The sequence below is a fragment of the Panthera leo genome, chromosome A2, assembly GCF_018350215.1.
Source record: "Panthera leo isolate Ple1 chromosome A2, P.leo_Ple1_pat1.1, whole genome shotgun sequence".
Classification (NCBI taxonomy): Eukaryota; Metazoa; Chordata; class Mammalia; order Carnivora; family Felidae; genus Panthera; species Panthera leo.
In genome coordinates this window covers 11,367,158-11,389,312 of record NC_056680.1, presented here as the reverse complement: position 1 = coordinate 11,389,312, position 22,155 = coordinate 11,367,158, and the positions used below count along the sequence as shown (strand labels likewise).

The following is a 22,155-nucleotide window of genomic DNA, read 5'->3' as shown; positions in this document are numbered from 1 at the left end:
ATCACTTTCTTTGTGTAGCAGCTCCTGGCCTCCCTCCTTCAGGTCTTCCTATTATTTCCCTCTCTGGGCTACTGAGGTTTTTAGGCCATGTTGGTTTTTGGTGAATTTTCACTGGAGTTGCGTTTGCTTGTTCTTTCCCTCTGTCCTAACAAGGCCTAAGGCCTGGGAGTATCTGAGCTGTAGGCACACCTCTGCTCCTCCACTAAGTGGAAGAGGCTCTCTGCCCCATCTGTCACCTGCGCGAGGTTTGCTGAGGGGCAGGAGGAACATGAGTTCTGATCTGTGTTTCTGCATACATGGGAGAAGGCCCGCCCCTGTTCCTCTTGGGTCTAGCTCTTGGCCCCAGGTCCTCAGCAGAGGTGTGGGAATCTTCGGTGGGAGGGCATTGGGACCCCAAAGAGTATAGAGGGGGCACTAGCTCAGATGAGCTCTGCTCCCTCCCAGGCAACACATGCCTGGCATGGAGAGCTGGGAAAGGCCTGGACCTCAAGCCGCCCGATATTTAGGTCTCCAGCTTTCCCTGGGCACAGTTTGAAAACCACTTACTAAACCCAGTGCGGGGCCGTTTTCACTGAGGACCATGCATGTGTGTGCACATTTCTGTTTATTCCGTCATCGTGTGTGCCAGGCCCTGGTGTGAAGCTTCCTATGTGATGAATGTTAGTTCCTCTTCCTTCAGTATTTCTCACAGTTTTCACACAAAGGCCGCGAGGAGTTGTGGGGAGTGCTGCAGGTTCACTGAGTGAGCCGTAGTCTGTTCAGTGGGCAGGTGTTTTGGCTTTTGACGATTTGAAAGCTCCACACTAGCAAGCAGCTCTTACTCCTAGGTGGACACTAACTAGGGACGAGCTGACTGTGTCTGCCAGGGAGTAAATTTGGGCCATGCCATAGAATCGGAGTCTGAGATGCTGGCTTGGCTCCAGCCAAGGCTCTCCTGGGACAGTGACCACTGCCTGCCAGCAAGGCCCATGCTGCCCAGGGGAGAGCAGGCTGGAGACGGGAGGAGGGGGATGGCAGGTGGTCTTGCAAGGAGATCAGATGTGCTTTGTGTCATTTGTCCTTTTCTCTCTGGTATCTGCGTTCCCCGCCTTGTCAGCGTCGGGAGTTGGGGCACTTGACTTGGTGGCTCATTTACTGCAGTGGACGTTGGGTGGAACTAATGGCAACAAGAACATTAGTTCTCACAGAACAACAGATCTCTCCAGTTCTTAATTTCCTTTGCTCTTCTCTCCTGAAGTGGTTTGAGTTTTGTCCTTGCTCTGTAACTTTGCTCTCTGGAAATTACTGAGATCTAGAGGAGGTTGTTTTATTGACATCCAAGCATCCATCTCAAAATGACAGGGTCAGATTGTCAGGGCAAAAGTAGACACTGAATATTTGCTGAGGGCTGAGGCCTCCCAGCAGACAAAGGAGTGGTAAGCTTACCCCTTACCTGAGAGAAGAGGTGCCTGACAGGAAGTCAAGGCCGTGTGGAAGGTGAGCCCCTTGGCCCGTTTCCCTCTCAGAGGACCAGCCTATTGCTGTATACTCTTGGAATAGACATCCAGTTTTGACATTGTCCACTCTCATGACTGGTTGTCTTTAGGCCTTGGGTCAGTCTTTCAGTTCCTGCTTTGGAAACTGAGCACTTGGGGTCTTTCCAGTTGTGACATTAACTTTGTCACTTTCTGTGTTCCCTTTCCTTTGGGAAAAGTGATGTTGTCCCCCACTCCCACCCGTATTATCTGGGTTCTGTACCTGATGGAACTGAGGCATGGCGAGAAGAAAGGTCATCTTTGCTAGAATCACTTCCTGAGATTACCTGCTGACAGATGTAACCTTTTTCACAGGTTTTTCTTGTAAAATTCAACTTCGGAGTGAGGGTCAGAGGGTAAGATCGTTGAGGAAAAGGTCACCCCATACGCATTAGCTCTTCATCAAGGTAACCAGGCTTCTGCGTCTCTAAACCCAGAGTCGATGTGTGCCTTGTCCTTCATGCATGCTGCTATTCCTGGCACCTTGGAACGTCCTCCTGTTTCCATGTGTCCTCTCGGCCGTTGAAGGCCTGGTTTGACCTTTCCTCTCAGTGAGGCCTCTCCGTGGTCATGTGGTCCCTGGAAACTCTTTTTGTGGCCCTGTTTCCTGATCCCCTTTTGTCCCCAGTGAACATAGGTGGGCCCCAGGGATGCCTTGAGTCTTGTTCTCAGCCACCATTCTACTGTTTTGAAGAGCTCAGAGGCATGATGTGTTCTTGTTGGGGATATCACCCCTCCCTGTTAACCCTGCTTCCCAGGGTATCAAATTGTAGAAGGGTTGATTGAAGTGTTGCCTTTCCCACTCATGGGTCTGTTCACACGTTGTTTCCATTTACACATAACAGGCCAGTGTGCTGAGCTGGCACGTTGTGGAACATTCCAGCCACAGGCATGAACCACCTTCCCCTGTGTGGTGCTAGCCACTGGCTGTGCAGGCTGTTCGTCACCTGCCCTTCACTCACCTCCTTCTTGGCCTCCCGAACTCCCAAACAGCTTGCCTTCGATCACTTGCTTGGAGGTCAGCGCTGACATGTTTCCCTGGTGTTTGACGCGCTGCAAACACCGTAGTTAGCTGTCTTTTATAATTTCAAGTTTTGTTCATGAGGATCATGAACTTGATTTTTATCCTTTCCTTGGAAATGAGAGGGTTCCAGAGGACAGTGTGATATCACCCTCAGAAGCTTTCTGGTCTACAGCCGGGCAGCCCAAGACTGACTGTCGGCCTAGTTGGAACTAATCCTGGTTTCTCACTCTTAGACTTTCCCCTCATTACAGTAGTTTTCACTGTCGAGAGGTGAATGTTCTCTCTCACCCTTGGTGCCCTGCGGATTCTTCTGTTTTCCAGTGTCTTTGTCTTTTGTCCTTCCAAAAAACCCTCATCTGAGTGGAAGAAGTACCCAGCCTCACTGTCTACTTCAGCTTTGCCTTCTGCATGGCCGTGCACTCTGTGGCCATCTTGGAGTTCACTTCTCAAAGCAGGATTTTTTCTACGTGAATGAACAGTCCTTTCGCGTTCTATATTACAGTGTAGGTTCACCTCAGTGCCGCATACACTGCACCAGCTCTTTTAGAAAAGCAAATAGCTGAAAATAAAAGGTATAAAAATGAAGACAGTTAAAAGAGTCGGAGTGATAGCTTTAAAAGAGGCAACCGGGGGGCGCCTGGGTGGCTCAGTCGGTTAAGCGGCCGACTTCAGCTCAGGTCATGATCTCGCGGTCCGTGAGTTCGAGCCCCGCGTCGGGCTCTGTGCTGACAGCTCGGAGCCTGGAGCCTGTTTCGGGTTCTGTGTCTCCCTCTCTCTGACCCTCCCCCGTTCATGCTCTGTCTCTCTCTGTCTCAAAAATAAATAAAACGTTAAAAAAAAAAATTTAAAAGAGGCAACCGGAAGAAAATGTCACTTAACCTTTCCTATGAAGGGCACAACCCTAGACCCAGGTCAGTGGGAATCCAGTGTTTGTATTAATGACATTGTATTTCTGTCATAATCTTTCAGCTTGTAATTTGGAGTCTTGGCCCAGGTCAAGGCTGCTTTGAGTAGCAGTGGAGGCCTGCTTGCCAGGCAGAGAGACGGAATATAGCAAGAGAGGTCAGTCAGTGGGGGTTTGTGAAAGGTGTCTGATTGCAGAGAAGCTGCGCTGTTTTTACGTACGTACTGGTAGGTTGGTTGGGTTTTAGAGTCCTCCACACCCCCACCACCCCTGGCCCACTTCATTGTATAGTTCCGTGTACCCGCTCATTTGCACACCATTACCTAATTTAACCTGTAATTTTGTATTCTCTTATTCTTTTTTTGTTTTACTTTTTTTAAGTTTATTTCTTTTGAGAGAGACTGTGCATGTGAGCGGGGGAGGGCCAGAGAGAGAATCCCAACACTGGGCTCAGTCTCACGAAGGGATCACGACTTGAGCCAAAATTGATAGTCGGAGGCCTTAAAGACTGAGCCATCCAGGCACCCCTTGTATTCTGCTTTTCTAACGTAACATTTTGTCGCAAACGTTTCCCTCGCCCTGACACAAAGTCTAGAAATCTTTGGAACAGGACTTGCAAACTCGGGCTCACGGGCCAGTCTGAGTGTTATTGGCATATAGCCACGCTCGTTTGTCTAAGGCTTGTGGGTGGGCTGCTTTCCCAGTGCAGCAGAGGCAGGATGGAGTATTGCTATAGACTGTATGTCTTGTACAGCTGGCTGTATTTCTTCCCTGGCCCTTTATAGGAAAAATCAGCCTGCCCCTGCTGGAATATGTTTTAGCCTCACAGTTTTGATCTTGTCCACATCAAAGTTTTGCTTTTACTGCATACCCATCACAGGAACGTTTTAAATCAACAAATCTGTCCACCCAGATCTAACCATCAAGCACAGTGATGTAAACCATATGTAACAACGGAACCTTTTACTGCACCTGAGCTGGTCAACCCTCCAGCTTCTAGCAGCTTTTACAGAGAAAAGATGGCGCAGAAATCTCAGTGCCCCTAATTGAATGGGCCTGCTGATTGGTTTCTAAAGCAAAAGGACAGGAATTCTGAATTGGCAGTGTTGTGATCTGCTGGGCCTTCCTCGCGGTCCCCCTGACCACCACGTCCATGTGGGCCTGGTGCCCCCCTACTGGGGAACAGAGAGCTTGAGTGTGTCTCTGCTCCCTTAGCAGGTAGGTGGCTCATCTCTGCCTTGGGTCACCTGGCTCAAGGCAGGCAGCAGGGCTGAGTCTGAGGTAATGGCCCTGGTTTGGCATGTCTGAGGGGAGGCAGTCAGGGCTTGTACAAGCTGCATGCAGGAGGATTAAGGTTTTTGAGAGCTGCCTCAGCGCACAGCCACTGGCCAAGCTCCAGACGGCGCGGTCTGGCTGATGACACGAGCGATGTTCTCACCAGCTGCCTGAGCCGGTCAGATGGAAAAGTAATCCTGTCTGTGCTTCCCCACTGACACAGATGCACAATGAAATGGGCTGTGGCCGTGAATGGAAATAGCTTCTGCTCTGGGACCAGAAGGAAATGGACCTTCTGATATTAGTGTTCCATAACCAGTGTAACCAACATTTCAAGGAAGATGTCCCTAGGACAGGATAAGTATTTGCTGCAAATTGACCGGTACTGAGAAATGACCAGATCCTCCAACCCCTTCTTTTTATTGCTGGGTAGGATCTTGCACTTCCCCCAAATAATTCTTTATAGGAGGTTCTTGCAGTGGTGGGGAGGTGACTTCCTCTGAAGGATGTGCTCCACTGTGAACTTGTAATTGCATGAGGGGTAGGGGTCAGCTGGCATTGGCTGACATTTTGCTTGGCATGAAACAAGTTCAGAGCACAGCTCCTTGTAGCCCTGTGTGGGAACCATAAGTAACAGCTTGGACTCCGTTCCCCTTCACTCTCTCCCCATGGCATCAACAGGGAAGTATGCTTCAGATTTCACCTAGTATGTGAGACGAGTCACACTGCAGACAGACAGACAGACAGACAGACGGCCAGGTGCTATGAGAGCTGTCTGGGCTCCGATTTGTTTCTGGGGGTGAAATTTGGAAACACCACTTCTGGAAATCCGACTGGAGACCTAGCTCAAGGGTCACATGGCATTCAGCTGCTTCTGCAGAGAAAGCAGGCTTGCTGATTAATACATGCCAGGATGTGGAAGGCCGAGGTGGGGGGGGGGGGAGGGGGCCTTGGGCAAACCAGCCCTGTCGGGCCCAGCAGTGCTGGTCAACTAGGCCTCTGCCCCTGTATTCGGTGAGCAGAGACAACTGTGGAGCAGAGTACTTGAAATACATACAGCCCTGGGTGACCTCCCGCTGACCAGGCTACCACTCTCTTGTGTTGCCACGGGCATGAAGATGATGATGTTGCCCTTGACCTTGTAGTGTTGCTGTGAGGATTAAGCAGGTATAGCTCAAGTGCTCAGAGAGCACTGGCCCAGGAAGTAGCAGGTATGTGCTGGCAAGCTTGTCTCGGCCCTAGTGCAGGCGTATGTGGTGATGGCTTGCATAAAGCTCTGCTGAGTGTGGCGACGGTATTTCACAGGAGAATTCGTAAAGGTTTCCAGGTAGCCTGCACTGTTCCTGTTTTCCCTGGTGTTTTGCTGCCTCGGTGTTGTGTCACTTAAGGATGAGAGTGAGTAAATGAACATGACAAAGTGGAGGTGGGCCCCTTGGCTTTGTGGGCCCTCTGGCAGTCCAGGACTTCAGATGGGCCTACAAGTTCAAAATTCAGTTGGCCACAACCCACCAAGTTTACCCAACCTCTTGGGATGGACAGAACTAGGGCCAGATATCCAGAAATCAGCCGATTTCTGGGCAGCTATATATGGCCTTTTCTTTTCTCTCCTCAGAGTCCCAGAACCAAGCCTGTCCATGTCTGTCTTGCCTCCTGGTCTCCAGGAAATAAAACTTTCTGTTGAAATTTGAAAAATATCACATGTGTGTTGTCTGCTAAATTCTGTCCTTAAGTTTTTCTGAGATCATTTCTAAAAAAAATTTTTTTTACATTTATTTATTTTTGAGAGAGACAGAGCACAAGCGGGGAAGAAGGGGCAGAGAGAGAGGGAGACACAGAATCTGAAGCAAGCTCCAGGCTCTGAGCTGTCAGCACGGAGCCTGACGTGGGGCTCAAACTCACACCGTGTGAGATCATGACATGAGCCGAAGTCAGACACTTAACCGAGGGAGCCACCCAGGTGCCCCTCTCAGATCATTTAGATGAGTTGGGATGTTAGCAGACAGTATCCCTGAAAGCAGGAGTGCTTCATCAGGGGTCTCTAAACTTAGGAAGAGAATCCTCTTAGGAAGAGAATCATGGTTCCTCCTTAATGGAATGTGTGTGCCTATTAGGCGCTGCTTAACTCCTCAGGCCTTAGAGCCAGATGGGATGCCTGCCACCTGCATTTCTGGTTCCACATTGGGTCTTATGTGGTATCTGCTTTTTGTTACAGCATTCGCTGAACACCAAGCTTTGCAAGATGGGACATTGTCCAAAGGGATATAGTGCAGTTTGGCCTTGAAATTGAAATTGTGCAGTCTGGCCTTGAAATTGCCTTATACTGATCATTCCCACAGTGCCCCTCTAAGGTACCATGACACTCTTGGTACTCAGTTTGGGGACCAGGGCACTAACTGTCTAATCTCTCTTCATCTTTTCCTTACTCCTTTAAATTGGGACTTTGTTGTAAGGTATCTGTTGGGGATAGATTCAGGACTAGGACACTCATTTGAATCATGCAGCCTTCTTTGGGTTGGAAACAGTAGGTGAAATTTTCTTCCTCTCTCTTGTCCTTCAACTAACTCAACAAAGTGAATGGTGGCTCCTGCCTCTTGGCCACAGGTCAGTATGAAAACAGAATAGCATTTTAGGATCTTTTCGACTTAAAACTTTGCCTGAATTGGTTGAAGACGATGTCTACTGTATCACAGGAATCCTACATCCTTATATATGCGGGTAGATTTAGGAGTTTCTGAGTTTTCAGCTTGTCTCTCCCCATAAGCCCTGCTGCTGAGCCATTGACTCACCCTGTCCACGTGCATCCGCTCTTGGGTTCTCTCTCTTTTGCATCTGTGAACTCCACAGGTGCAGGTATAGTTGAAAATGAACCATGAGGCAAGAATGGACTTCTATTGTATCTGTGTTCTGAATGACCCTGGAATCTATCCCCCAGGCCCCCTCCAAGCATGCCCCCCCCCCCCTTCTCCTGCCACTATATTCTCTGCCCTGAGTCAAGAACCTGTGAGGGACAAAAGCCAGTGTGGTCACCTGGCCCCTGTGCTGTGCCATCCCTCCCTTCCCACTTCAAATGGTCCTCAGATGCACTGGTATCTCCCCTGCCTCCAGACCCATGCCTGTGTCCCTGCATCGGTCCCTCCTTCTCCTGTCACAAGCCTTGACCCTCTCTGTCCTTCTCTGTCCCTCTCTGCCTCACCCACCACAGGAGTGTGCACACCCTCCCTGTCCTTGGCCAGAGCAGCCTGGCCCTTCTCCTTTACAGTACTTGCCCAAGTATTGCTTAATCACTGGAAGAATGTCACGTTGACCACAGAGTCCTGGGCCTGGCACATGGCACACACGGGATGCGTTGGCTGAGCCAGTGAATCTGGGAGTCACCACATTTTTCTGTGTGCGAGCACGAGCTGCTTTCCTTTCCAAAGCTTTGAGATCTAGAATCCCCAGGGTGACGTTAGTGTAGGGTGCCTTCCGTACCCGAGAGCACTCGCTGTGTACTGGGAGGACAAGAATGAAGTAAGGTGGCTCTGGCCCCGGGCTCCCAGGTGTGTGTGCACTGGCCAGACTGTTCAGGGAAGCACCAGGTACAGCAAATGAAAGGCCTGAAGGTGACAGGGAAGGGGGCCCACCGTGGCCACTGTGTTTAGTGTTGATGCTAGGGTCTGGGGCAGTGCGGGGTGGGGTGGTGGTGACCACTGTGGGAAGAATGTACCTAAGGCAGGAACCTAGTTAGATCTGTTGTGTCAGAGAAGTCACCCTGGCTCTCACATAGAGCCGCTTGCTAGTGCCTGTCTTTCTTGACCCACAACAGGCGAGAGAGTCTTGTTGGTTTCCTTTGTGTTCTTTGCCACGGTGCGAATGAGTGGCTTCTGGAAGTTTCGTGAGGATTTTAGTTTCCCGCAGTCCTGGGAGGGCTGAGCTGCAGGTTTTCAGGCCATGGCCTCTTAAGCTGTGAGTGTGGAGCAGGACATGCTGGTCATCTCGTGGCGATCCCTCACGTAGATGGATGTCACCTGTCACTGGTTGTGTTGATTGAGAGGCACCTGAAAGAAACTTTGAGGTGCCTGTGTCTCTGAGGTCCATCGGATCTGTTAAACTGCACGTCTTCGCATTTGAACTGACAGCCTGTAGCAGTTTCTTTCCTGATTGACCTCAGTCTTCACAAGTGTATGGGTCTTGTGCTTAGTTTTTCATGTTACTTAAGATGCGCCAGCTTGTCCCGATCATTTGCATGATCCTTTCTGGATCTCCTTTCTGGAGTTGCATGTTCATCTGCTAAATGGGGGCTTCCTTGATTCCAAGTCCAACTGAAACTTCCCAGGAGTCATGTTAGAGTCTGGGTCACCCTGGCTGCTTAGGTCTGATCTTTCTACTTCCTGGGTAAGTTACTTTTCTGTGTCTCCATTTCTTCATCTTTAAAATGGGGATAAGACCAGAAGCAATCTCAGAGTTGTTTTGAGGATTTAAATGTTACTACTATGTGTCAAATGTGAGAGGGCCGACTAGGGAAGGGTGTTTGGCTTTTGTGGTGGAAATAGTGGTTTAAAAGCGTAGAGATGAGGCAAAGTTGGAGGATCAGGCTATCTGTAGAGAAAGCTCCGTTCATTTTGTGAACAAAAAAAATGCAGCTTTCTTGACTCAACAGCCCATCAGGGCTCGCTTGAAGGTGAAGAAGAGTGGTTATGTCCAGAGCCTTCCATCCCTTAGCTTCCCTGAGAATCCATCTGGAGAGAAAAAAAGGTACAGCCCAGCCCACAGGTTCCAGAAGTCAGTTGCCTTGACTTCATCTTGCCCTGTGGACACTGTTTAGAGATTTCCAGAATGTCATTGCTTCATGGAAAACATATGGGACTGCATCCTCCTGGTGGGGTGTGCTTGGCCCCCTGGCATTTTGTGTGCTTGTGGCTGACTGGGCTCCACTGCCCTGGGGCCAGAACATCTCCAGGATGGGGCCACCCCTGCCCCTTGCTGTGGCAGCTTACCTGCCATGTGCTTGGCTGTGAAATTCTCAGGCTGTTTTCTTGGAGAAACTGAATCGTGGAAGCAGAACTGCAAATCATTCTTTATCCTCACTTAGTGCCACCCTCCTTTCCAGCTTTCCAGGCTCACTTCAGCGTATCCCAGTCTCCCTTCATGATGGTGCCACATTTACACTTGTTTCCTTTTATTCCTTTGGACCAGCGTTCTGTCCTGCTGCGTGGAACCTTCTCCCAGCTGACTCCAAGGAGTTCTTTTTAAGAACTTTTAAGAATCCTACTGACCTATTTCCTTCTCTGTGATGTTGCCCTTCTGTTGAGACTTGTCTCCAGACACTCAGCATGTCCTGTATCTCTGTGTGCCTGGTCCATGGCCACCATACGAAAGGATCCTGGCCCGCTGGCACACTGTCCATGTCATTCTTCCCTCTGTCTCCCCCTCCTGCCTCACTAGCCCCACCCCAGTTTCTGTAGTTGCCCAATAAACGATTACCCACATCCACTTACCTGTGGAGGATTTTCCAGGGAGTGCTCCAAAGCTTCTGCAGTCCTGTACATGGCTCTCTGCCCTCCGCCCCACTTCCCACAGCTCCTGCAAACTCTCCTGACCCACTGGCTTCTCCCACCTGGAACCCGCAGTTGGTCTTGGCTGGCTCCCCTCCAGAGACATGGTGTTGGGTTTTGTTTTTGTTTTTGTTTTTAAACAGTTTACTGTTGTGTTTGTAGTGCCTTTATTTTGAAAGTAAACTAAATAAAAAACCACACATGGATATCAGTAAAATTAAATACAATGAGAACAGAACAACAGCATTGTTAAATTCTACACAGATGGTCATATTCTCTGCTGACACCTCTCTCCACAGCCTTTCACACTGGCACCAATCAGGGACTTTCCTTGTGAATACTGGAATGAGTAAAATGAAAATAGAGGATGCATACCAGGTGATTAAACGCCATCCACCTAAACGTGTCCTTTGAACCCTCCTACAGCCGCACCTGAGCCCTGGCATATCACTCTGCAGGTGGCTGTAGACCTTGCTTCTCTGAGGTTGAGGTCCCCTCTTTACTGATTAAACCTCAGTTGGAGAAACCCTTTTCTGTCTTCCTTGCTGCCCACCTCAGGAATGAAGGCACACTTTTTTGAAGGCTCCACGCATGACTGAATGCAGCTTCTGGGGTGCTTCCTCCCTTCCCATGTCCTACTCAGTGGTGTGTGATTCAGCCTGGCCCCTTGATCTCTCTTCCTTCCCTCTGTTCTCTCCTCTGAGCAATCTCCTGCTGATGGTTCCACACCTTACCCCACCCTTTGGGTGCTTCCCCTCCTTCCTGCTCTTATTGGGATGCATTTTACTCAAGTCATTGGGCTCCTTTCTTACCTCCCAGCTGGGCTTTCCTCATGCATACCTCCTGTGCTTACCTCCCACCAGTAATGCCTCCGTGCCTACTGCCCTGCCTTGATTTGTGCCCCAGGCACTTCCTTCCAGGACCACGTGGCCATTAGTTCTGGACAGACTTGTACCACAAGTAACCCTGATGGGAGAGGGGATGTGTCTTGTGTCTCCAGAGCCTGGAACAGGCCTACCCGGTCACAGCTGCCTTTGGAAAGTATTGTAGTCCAGGATATTCTCACTGTTCCCACCTTCAGATGAAGTTGATGTAGGGAAATGCCCCTCCATGGGCCTGAACTCCTGGAACACTGCTCTTGTCTTGGGAGATGCTCTCCAGGCTGCTGCCCACTTTCCCACCTGCAGGCCCCCTCAAGCTCTGATGCCAGATGCCTGTCTGGTTTCAGCCCTGCGTGCTCCTTCCCCATCTTTGGCACCATTTTGTGGGGGCGGGTACCCGGAAATCGCTTCACACCTTCAAAGCCCCCCTATTCCCATTCCTGTAAGTGTTCCCAGCCTGTTGTTCTGGGAGAGCACACCCATCTTAGAGTCTGCCCTAGGAGCTGCCCCCACCTCTACCCCCTTCTCAGATCTCCAGAGGACCCTGACAAGGGCACAGATTATAAATACTCACCTGGTGTCTTGGACACAGTTGGGCCTCATTAAATACTTAAGTTCAGCATTCGATGCAAGACCACATCTAGACCTAAGTTGGGACTGCTGCAACATACCCACCCTCTGGTGTGTTGGATGGTAGCACTAGTATTTCTCTCCACAGTGTTGTCCTCTCTAATGAACTAAATGACTAATGAATTACTTGGTTTGAGGTTTGTTTGGTTCTTTGTTTCTTGTTTTTAAGTGGCTATCCCATCTGGGAAAAGGGGAAAGGCACTTGGCAGATTTCTTACCTGTTCGGTGAAAAAGGATAAAGAACAGTCTTAACCTTTTTTTTTAAATAAGTCTGGTCAATTTTACTTATTTATTTAAAGGTTTTTCTTTTTTTTTTTTTTAACATTCAATTTTGAGAGAGCATGAGGGGGGGAGGGGCAGAGAGCGAGAGAGACACACAATCCCCGAAGCAGGCTCCAGGCTCTGAGCTGACCTCACAGAGCCCGACATGGGGCTCAAACTCACGGACCGCGAGATCATGACCTGAGCCGAGATCATGACCTGAGCCGAAGTCGGACACTTAACCGACGGAGACACCCAGGTGTCCCAGTCTTAACCTCTTAAAGCAAGCCTGGATTCAGTTCCAGACTGAATCTGTAAGATTCAGCCTCTTGCACGTGTTGGCTTTGGGCTCCTCCCACTTGGGTCCCCTCCCTGCAGCCGCCTCTCCCGTGTGTGCACTAGCCAGGTGACACCTAGACCTGCAGTCAGCCAGAGCACCCTGGAAGGAATGCCGTCTCCTTGACCAGGTCCGTTTTGTCAGCTCATGGGCTTCCCCTGCAAATAGGACCCATGTGTGGGGCTGGCCGTGGGGGCAGAGGGTGGGGAGGTGGACGCCTCAGACCAGGAGGGCCAGCTCTCCACAGCCCCCTGTGACCGACTTGCTTTTACGTAGCAAGCTTTCCCCTGGTGCTTTTAAAACTTGATAATTTGCCAGAACTGCATCTACCAAAACCTTTGTGGGGCTCTTGGTTTAAATCACACTTGGATTGAATTATAAAGTAATTCTTCAGCAGCCAGAGTGCCTAGTTTGTGCTAAGTGTGTTCCAGAAAGAAAGCCATGACAGAGCCAGTGAACTTGCTCTGTCTTTTTTGGTCCCCTCTGCCTACCAGTCGTGTGATTGTAAAATCTGCCCTTTTTTCCTAAGCCTTTGCCTGACTCCCTCAGCCGGAGAGGTTTTCTTACCCCGCACTGAACTCCTAGGGTTATTACTGGCGATATTCATTAGCTGCAGGCAGCTCCTAGATTACAAAGTCTTTCTTATTCTGGGCACTGGGCTTAAAGCTGATACTTCCTTTTTCTTGCCAGTAGAAAAGTGCACACCGAAAGAATGCCAAACAGTCAGTACACATTTGAGCAGATGTTTCTTCTCATTAACAGAGTGTGGGAACTCTCGGCACTGCAAGTAAGGGGTGAATTACTGTGTTTCTGGAGGGCATTTTGGCAGTAAAAACATGTACCCCATATCTGTGGTTTTGTTAGAATAACTGGACAGGTACACAAAGTTGCCATCGTGAGGATGCTCGTGGCGGGATTTGCATTCTTGGCATGGTCCGAAGCAGGGGTCGTTCAGGTGAGGAGAGTGCCTCGGAAGGGGTGCTCATACAGGCATTGAACTGGGGGTCTCACACCCCCTGTGCAGTTCGCGAGAGGTAACCTTCTGTATCTCTGTGAATAAGCTTTGAAAACCTGGTTAATAAAGTGATAACTTTTAGGTTATCAACACTTTGTGGGATTTCTTTAATCAGCAAACATGCATTATTTTAGTCACCAAGGACGTGTTCTCAGTGAGTGTGAGCATTTGCCCTGAGCACTCGGCAGTGGACTCCGTGGGCCACACTCTTCTGGCCCTGATCGCCAAACAGAATTACTGACTTGGCTCGATGTTTCATGAGCCACAAGTACAAAGAATTTTAATGTAAAGGACACATTTGGGGGCTTGCAAATCATCTTGCCTCCCACACAGGCAGTGTCCCTTAAAAACTCTCAGATGGGGGTTGCCTGGGTGGCTCTGTGTGTCAAGCGTCCGACTCTGGTTCATGTCATGATCTCCTGGTTCATGGGATCGAGCCCCACGTCGGGCTGTGCACCTATACTGCCGGAGCCTGCTTGGGGATGCGGTTTCTGTCCCCCCACCCCAACTAAATGAGTAAAAACTTTTTTTGTTGTTTTTTTAATAACCGTTACATGATGTGAGAACCTGGTTTGTTGCTTATTCTGCCTCTTTCTTCATGGGATCAGTAGTCCTCACAGCCCTTGCAGGCTCCTGGTCAGCTCTTCTCTCTGAGCCCCGTCTCTCCTGATGCTCGCCATTGGTGCTTGCTCTCTCTTCCGTTCTGTAGGATGCGTCGTCTGCTCTCTGCCGAGGAGAGCAGACACAGGGGGCCTTTTATTTTAGCGCGAGAAGTGGCTCTCTGGTCAGCCTGACCAGTTTCCACCAGAGGAGCTCGGCCCTTGGAAGCCACACACTCGTGGCACAGTGAGTGGTGCCCATCTGCTGCCTGGTTTCTGATTATGGCTTTTTTTCTCCTTGTAGAGTGCCCAGTGAAGAATGTGATGGGATCAGTAGCATGTCTGCGGAGAGCGGCCCTGGGACGAGATTGAGAAATCTGCCAGTGATGGGGGATGGACTAGAAACCACCCAAATGTCTACAACGCAGGCCCAGGCCCAACCCCAGCAAGCCAACACAGCCAGCACCAACCCCCCGCCCCCGGAGACCTCCAACCCCAACAAGCCCAAGAGGCAGACGAATCAATTGCAATATCTGCTCAAAGTGGTGCTCAAGACACTATGGAAACACCAGTTTGCGTGGCCTTTCCAGCAGCCTGTGGACGCCGTCAAGCTAAACCTCCCTGTGAGTAACTTGGGCAGGGCCCGGGGCTGCTGTCCTCCAGGTCCCTTCCCGTGTTGCTCCTGGGGACAGTGGGGGACGGGAGGAGGACACAGAACTGCCTTTGGGGCCCCGCTCTGAACTGCCAGCACTCATGAGGCCCTTGAGTGAATGGTTTTGGTAGTCCTGACGAAGAGTCATCAGTTCTTAGGTTTCGGCTCCGGGAGAAACTGTAGAGAAGTTGAAATGGGGGTGAAAAGGAGTGCTTGCAGCTTTCCTTCTCATCCTTTAGGGGAGCTGACGTAGGAGCAGTTGGTGGTCCAGGCCCCTTACTTCTCAGGCATGGTTGGGAGGCTGTGGAAGGGGGACTGGTTTGCTGCAGTACCTTTTCTGTACTGACATGACTGTCATCGTCGCGATCACCCAGAGCGCAGGGCGGGAAGAGGCAGTGGAGTATCTCCCAGGCAACCAGTACTTGGAGGGGCCTGGTTGGAGGGAGGAGGTAACCGGTGCAGCTTTGCCCTCGGCTGCCTCCACGCACACCCGCCACCTGCTCAGTTGCAGCCGCGGTGCACTTGCTTTGGTTCTTCTGTACCCCTCTTCTGCTCTTTCCCTAGAGAGAGTTTTCCTTTTGCCCACATCCCTAGCAAATGGTTCTGGAACCTCAGTTTGTATCTCTAACTGAACCTCAGGGAAGAAACGGGATAGATAATTTTTTTCTTTTCTTCTAGCATTGAGGACTAAGTGTCTCTAAGTTAAGCCCTGCTGTTTGCTAAGTCTCACACATCCCCTGGATGAGGAGTTACATGATTATTGCCATAGACGCAGGCGTGGGTCTCTGGGGGTTTGAACTGCACAAGTGTAGGAACCTCAGCCTTTGCTGGGCATCCAGTTTCAAAAAGGATGGATACACTGCTAGTGTGACCCTCCTGTTGTGAAAGCAGCTGTATCTGTGACATTCGTCCGATTACCTCTCTCTGTTGAGTATGTGTCATGTGCACTCAGGAAGAGCAAGTCAGGAGGAGGCACTGCGGGTCTAGATCATGAACTGGCTCAAGAAAAGGGGCGGAAGCAAAAGAGGATCCTTGCCAGATCTGGCCTTAGGGGCTACTCTTGCTGGTGACCGTGACAAGGAGTAGGGGCAGACGACCTGTCACTGGAGGGAGGTTCTTGGGAGAGCTTGCTACAGCATAATCTCTGGTTGGGTTAGTGGGCTGGGCTGGGCCGTGTGGGATCCACAGGTGAGGGTGACCTTCCCAGAGCAAAGACAAAGACTGGGAGGAGGTGGGTCTGGGGTGGGGGGTGAAATCCAGAGGGTACTGCAACTTTTATAGCACCAGAGGGAGGTGGTGGGAGACCTGTAGAAGAGAGCCAGGAGAATCACCAGCAGAGAGCAGTCCCCCAGGTTTCCACATCAGAGGCTGCAGGGAGGTCAAAGAGATGAGGATTCCGACCTGACCCTCCTGTTGGCCTTTAGGAAGGCATTGGTGACCTTAGGAAGATGTGACGCAGAAGTAGAAACCAGATTCCCGACGGTGTGAATGAGAAGGTGAGGATGTGAAGCCATCATTTCGAGAAATTTGGCATTGAAGGGAAACCGCGGCAGGGCCAGAATGGAGGAGGGGTTGGTTTGTTACAGGAAAATTCAGAGGGCTGAGAGGGCGAAGACCGAGGAGAAGGGGGGGGGGGGGGCGCTGGGGTACCCAAAATCCCGAGAAGGCAGCATCCCCAGCTAGCAGGACAGGCATGGGGCAGGGGGGTCTGTAAGGCCCAGTGGTTTGGGAGTTTGAGGTCATTCACTGTGCAGTGGAGGCCAGGCTCCCTGGAGGTCACAGTGTGAATCCCTGTCTCCGTGACTGTTAACATCACCCTCAGCAGTTCTGACATAGGAAGAAGAGGCCGGTGCAAGGTGGCACTGATCTGGTGTCTTCAGGGAGGTGGGAGTGCCAGGAACTGACCCAGAGGAGTAGGGCAGGGCTAGTCAGTCAGAAGCAGCATTCTGCTTAAAGCCTGGTGTTCCAGGGACCTCTCCCCCTCCTCGAGAAAATGCTACTACAGCCACAAAAAAAAAGGTTCTTTCTTTTTCTGTTTTCTGACACCTTCCAGGAATCTTTATCTGCATTTTGGCCTCTGATCTCTGCTGGACTTTTCACTAGCATGCCTGCCCCTTCTGTTCAGTAAACATGTACAGTTGGATTGTCATGCCCCTAAACCCACTGCCCCCTTGTCGGCATGCTCATGCGCTTGCTCTCTGTCTCTCTCCCTCTACGTGACAGGCCATGGCCAGTTCAAGCAGCTGACACCATTATTGGCCATAGACTAAAAAATATATTTCCATTGGGGCCTTGGTTCTCTTGGGAAAGGTGGCCAGAGCCATAGTAGAATATAGAAAGTCTGGTACAGTCTGTCCTTGTGGCCTCCTGGGCAGGGTACCCGGGCATGCGTGTGTAGCCCTTGTCAGCTCAGGGCTATGATCTCTGCCACTCATTATGTGTAAGCTGGTTGCTTTTGTTCCTTTCTCGTGGGTGTCAGAACAGCTTAAAGCCTCACACCCTGTGCTTACCTTTCCAATACTGTCCACCATTTCCAGGCAAGACCGTGGCACTTGGTGAGGGATAGGCCTGCCTCTCTGTCATCAGGACTTGGTTCTGATACCACACCCAGGCCTGATTAAGGGAGCCTCTGAGATTGCAGTCTACGTTGGAGCTGGCCAGCTGCATGCGGGTCTCCCTGCCTGGCTCTCTCTGGTCCTTCTACAGGGAAGCCTGGTGTGCTGCCTGTTCTGTCCCCAGATACCTCCTGTGGTTATTTTTAAATGTTAACATTCAGTTTTTAGGATAGGTTTAGATTTAGAGAAAGCGGACAGTAGTAGCGTCTGATTTGAAGGGCTTTAGGATATCTACACCTGCCGTCTGGCTCCTTCCGTTTGGCACTTGTAGAGTAGGCTGTGAAGTTTTGAGGAATGGGGTCTGCTGGATTTTTTTTTTTTTTTTAACTGAGGATTGTACGGGTTGTCTGGATTCCTCATTAACCTGGTTGGTTATTCAGCTGTATCCAGGTACTGCTGACACATCCTTTAGAAAGACCAGTAATCGAAATGGAAGTGTGGTGAACTTGAGTGAAGGTGGAGGCTTCTGCTCCATGGTTCTTCAGTGTGATCAGAAGCAGGGATTCCAGTTGTTACAGGTGTGCCTCGATGCTGGTTCCATAGGATTTTGCATTTTATGGACCAGTAAAATGTCAAAATAGTAGGGAGAAAGTACAACCTGCTGTAGGTTGTTTTACTAGATAAGGACTGCTTTTCAAAGAGCTATATGTTTTCCCTGTTATTTACTAGAAATTAAAGGATTTTTTTGTGTGTGTGATCTGGCCTGAGATCACAAAAAAAAGGAAAAAAAGCCTAGATCTCAGTAAAGACAACCTGTTCCCAGACCTGGGCACGTGACAGACTTGGACCTTTTCCCTCCACATTTGCACCCGACACGTAAGAATTCTTCCCTAATTCTCACTTTGTCTTGGATTTCCGTTGAGATGGCTTGCTGAGACCATGGAAGGGCTTCAGTCTGTGCCGTGGCTCTCATCTGTGTTCCTGGAGTGAGATCCACAGGCCTGCCTATGAATGCTGCATGGCCGGGAAGGTGACACTGGCCTTTTGCTCTTTTTGCTCTCCAGGATTACTATAAGATCATTAAAACGCCTATGGATATGGGAACAATAAAGAAGCGCTTGGAAAACAACTATTACTGGAATGCTCAGGAATGTATCCAGGACTTCAACACTATGTTTACAAATTGTTACATCTACAACAAGGTGAGATGTGGTGGCAGGTGTCCAGCTGCCCTGAGGGGAGGGGAGGAGAGGAGAAGGAGGCGGGCATATCTGGAGCCTGTGGGCAGGGGTGCTTGGTAGCCGGTGGGATTTAGAGTCTGATGGGAGGAGATCATTTGGAGGCAGAAATAATGGGACCCATGGCTTTGCCTGTGACTGGGTGTTTCTTTTTTGGGGAGGAGGGTGCTGACCTTGCTTTACTTCCAAGCCATCCTTGTTAGCTTGAAGCATGTGCTTCTCGTGCCCTTGGGATTTTGGTTCTTGGGCATGTGTAGTAGAGAAGGTGTGAGAAGGACAGTGACAACTCATTAAAAAGTCCATTTGGGTGATGTCAATTGTCAGGAAGGAGCCTACTAACGTAGTTGTGCAAAGGTGTGTTCAAACAGAAACCTCAATGTGAGAGAGGGTGTGATGGGGGCCGCCGCATCTGAAATGTGGACATGACCATTGACAACTTGTGGCCGTAGAATTGAATGTCCCCTGATCTCACTTGTAGACCTGAAGGTCACTTCTTAACCCCGTTAGCCAAACCTTTCGGCTCGGCTGTGCCATGAAGCCAGATCATTTGTTTACAGTTCAGACCACAGATGTGATTAAAACCAACCCTTTCATATAGAACGGCTCTGGAGGGAGACACTATACAGAACTCAGCTTTTGACCTCTGCTGGTGTAGTGGGTAAAATTGCCCAGAAGAGATGGGTAGGTGAGTTTCTTGAAGTTTACTGTGTTTTTTTAAAAGTCTCAGCTCTCATCATTAGGTTTCAGTGAAATGTCCACAGATGAGCTTCTCAGTTTAGAGCTGAGTGGGAACAGCATGTCGTAGATGAGGCAACAGAGTGGGGACCCATAATGTAGTTCGAGATAGGCATGACCCGAGCCCCAGTGAGCTGCCTTGAGGGAACACTGGGGAGCATTGTCAGAGCCCTGCTAATGTATCTGTGGCAAGAAATCCTGTGTAATTCAAGTATTTGTAGCGGAGTGGAATTGTGTCAGAGAAGGGATTCTGTCAGTGATTGGCAGGGCTTGTTAGATACTTAAGGCACTAGGATGGTTTCTCAGGACAGAGCTTAAAAGACTAGAGAGGGAGGTGCAGGTGGACGGGTGCTGATTCAGGCACGTGAACCTCTGTGATATCTGGTGGCATAACTGTTGTTGCCCTTTAGGATTCAGATCGGGAAGGACCCTGACTATGATACTTCATGCTTTGGGGCAGGGGGTGGGTGGCACAGGGTGGGCAGCTCTTGCTCTATCTAGAGAGGTGGTGAGGGCTTTCTGACCCTCACCCCCGTGTCTCCTTTTCCAGCCTGGAGATGACATAGTCTTAATGGCAGAAGCTCTGGAGAAGCTCTTCTTGCAGAAAATCAATGAACTGCCCACTGAAGAAACTGAGATCATGATAGTCCAGGCAAAAGGAAGAGGACGTGGGAGGAAAGAAGCAGGTAGGGTACCTCTAGTGCCCCAGCACCGTTTGCTTCACATTGAAATAACAAGGACATTGGCTTTCCTTCTCCCCAATCTTGTCTCCTTCTCCAGGTTCAGTGAGGGACTAACTGGGAGTGGTAGTAGGGTCAGGCTTAGTGGTGAAAGTGCCCCTTTCAGAGGGTCGCATGAGTGTGTGACCTTCCACAAAGTAGAAGTAATTGGACCCTGCTTTTTTTTTTTTCTTTTCTTTTTTTTCTTTTTTTCTTTTATTATTTTTTTTTCTTTTCTTTTCTTTTTTTTTCTTATGGACCTTGGTTAAAAAGTGACTTTTTCAAAGCATTTTTGTTATTTGAGTTATTTACTCCATTTTAGAGAAAAGGAATTCACCTGACCAGTGGCGGTTTTAACTAACAATCGTATCCTTGAACCTTGAAGTTGGTTGTTTGAATTATCTTAAGATGCTTATGTCAGAGCCAGGCCTGCTTTTTGATGCTTCTGAAGTCAAAGTGAAGCTCTCCCTTCCTTGTCTATCTCAGCGGCCACCCTGCTTCCTGCCCCCGTCTCTCAGCCTGACACAGGATTCCAAAGGCCAGCTGCTGGGGAAGGAGGAGAAACAGTGAAATGTTTCCGTCTAGGAAAAGCTCTAACAGCTGCCTTCTGCATCTTGCCATCCTTAGCTCTGTGCTGAGGTGGCCCATGCTGTGGGGTGTTTGCTTCTCTAAAGAGAGGGCTTTCGACTGACTTCCTGCCCTGCTCAGGAGTGGTGGCTTCACGGGAGCAAAGGGGGCTGGCCTAATCCCCTGCTGCGATGAGGGGTAGCCAAGGACAGGTGGTCCTGAGGGTCATCCCGTAGACGTGGGTCCTGCCAAGGGGTGGCCATTATCCTTACCGTCCGGGAGGCCTGCCCTTATTCTCTGGGACCAGGAGTTTGGTCTGCACATGGGACAGATGCAGGGTGTTGTGTCTGGGCTCACCCGCGCAGCTGCAGGGAGGCAGTCTGAGCCGGTCACAAAGGGCAGCAGCCGTCCAGCCTCCTCCTGTGGCTCAGGGAGGTGGAAGCTTGCCAGTTTCCAGAAACCTTGGCCAGGGCTGCTGATGCCGGCCCCCTGCCAGAATTGCTTACTCAGAAGGCAGCGCTTCTGGGAATGAGGACAGCTCTGTCCGAAAGTGCCAAGGAACATTTTTCCGCTCCCCATCTACAGGCCTGGTGCTAACTCTCAGCGTGTGTTTCCTGCTCCTTTGGCCCCGGCCTCCATGCCCATGAAGGCGTCTTTGTGCCCGATTTGGGACTTGAAGCCAGGACGCTTCAGGAGGTGTGGCATGCAGTGTGCCGCTGCTCTCAGAGATCCCTGGGGCAGGTGGACCAATTTGGCCAAGGTCTGGGGTGTACGGGTTGTTCTGTCTCTTAGGCGAATAGTTACGGTGACGTTATGTGCTCTGCCCGCACAGATGTATGCTCACCACATGTGACAGTGTCTCCATGAGGTCAGCCAGCGTGTATCAGGTTCGGCATCTAACCACCTGTCCCTTTTATGATTGGTAGGGACGGCAAAACCTGGCGTCTCTACGGTACCAAACACAACTCAAGCATCGACTCCTCCGCAGACCCAGACCCCTCAGCAGAACCCTCCGCCTGTGCAGGCTACACCTCACCCCTTCCCTGCGGTCACCCCAGACCTCATCGTTCAGACCCCCGTCATGACAGTGGTGCCTCCCCAGCCACTGCAGACACCCCCGCCGGTGCCCCCTCAGCCACCACCCCCACCTGCGCCAAACCCCCAGCCTGTGCAGAGCCACCCACCCATCATCGCGGCCACCCCACAGCCTGTGAAGGTGAGCGTTCTCTGTGTGTGCGTGTGGCCCAACCTGGCCACTGGTGGGCTCCTACCACCTCAGCACCCCCTCTTTTTTGTCTTCCCTTCCATAGCAGCAAGGCTTGTAGGAGACGAGTCACTGTCACTGCCGGCGCTTCATGCAGAGCTTGTCCTGGCTCCTGGGGCACTTTGTGGGTGTTTTGGGGGCACTGTGCAGTGTTTAAGTCACGGCCTAGAAGCTGCTGCCCTGCTGGCCCACAGGTCCCATAGTTGAGCCCACCCCCCAGGGCTTGCCAACCCCCCCAGCCCCTTCCCTAGTTCTAATTTAGACTGTGCGTGTTTGCAGATGGCACCCTTATAGTCTCTGAGACGTGCCTGCCCTGGGGGGGGCCAATGTGTCCAGGCTTGGCTCTGAGCGGCTTCCCTGGCATTAAGTGGGAAGCTGCTTCAGGAGGTTTCTGTGGCCTCCAGTGAGCAGATTGTGCCCTTACGTGTGTGCTTTCTCCTGCCACTGGCAG

General features: G+C 50.6%; 1 protein-coding gene across 7 annotated transcripts in view; it reads left to right on the top strand.

Annotated features, from left to right (window-relative positions):
* BRD4 (bromodomain containing 4) overlaps positions 1-22,155 on the top strand; it is an 86,793-nt gene that overhangs the window by 36,545 nt on the left and 28,093 nt on the right. For 4 of the 7 annotated variants that reach the window (XM_042928751.1, XM_042928748.1, XM_042928749.1 and 1 more), the window contains exons 2-5: positions 14,279-14,597; positions 18,246-18,383; positions 19,705-19,840; positions 21,367-21,656. In XM_042928751.1, coding sequence (XP_042784685.1) covers positions 14,313-14,597; positions 18,246-18,383; positions 19,705-19,840; positions 21,367-21,656 — 849 coding nt within the window. In that variant the 5' untranslated portion in view covers positions 14,279-14,312. The other 3 variants (XM_042928754.1, XM_042928753.1, XM_042928752.1) reach the window with 3 other exon arrangements.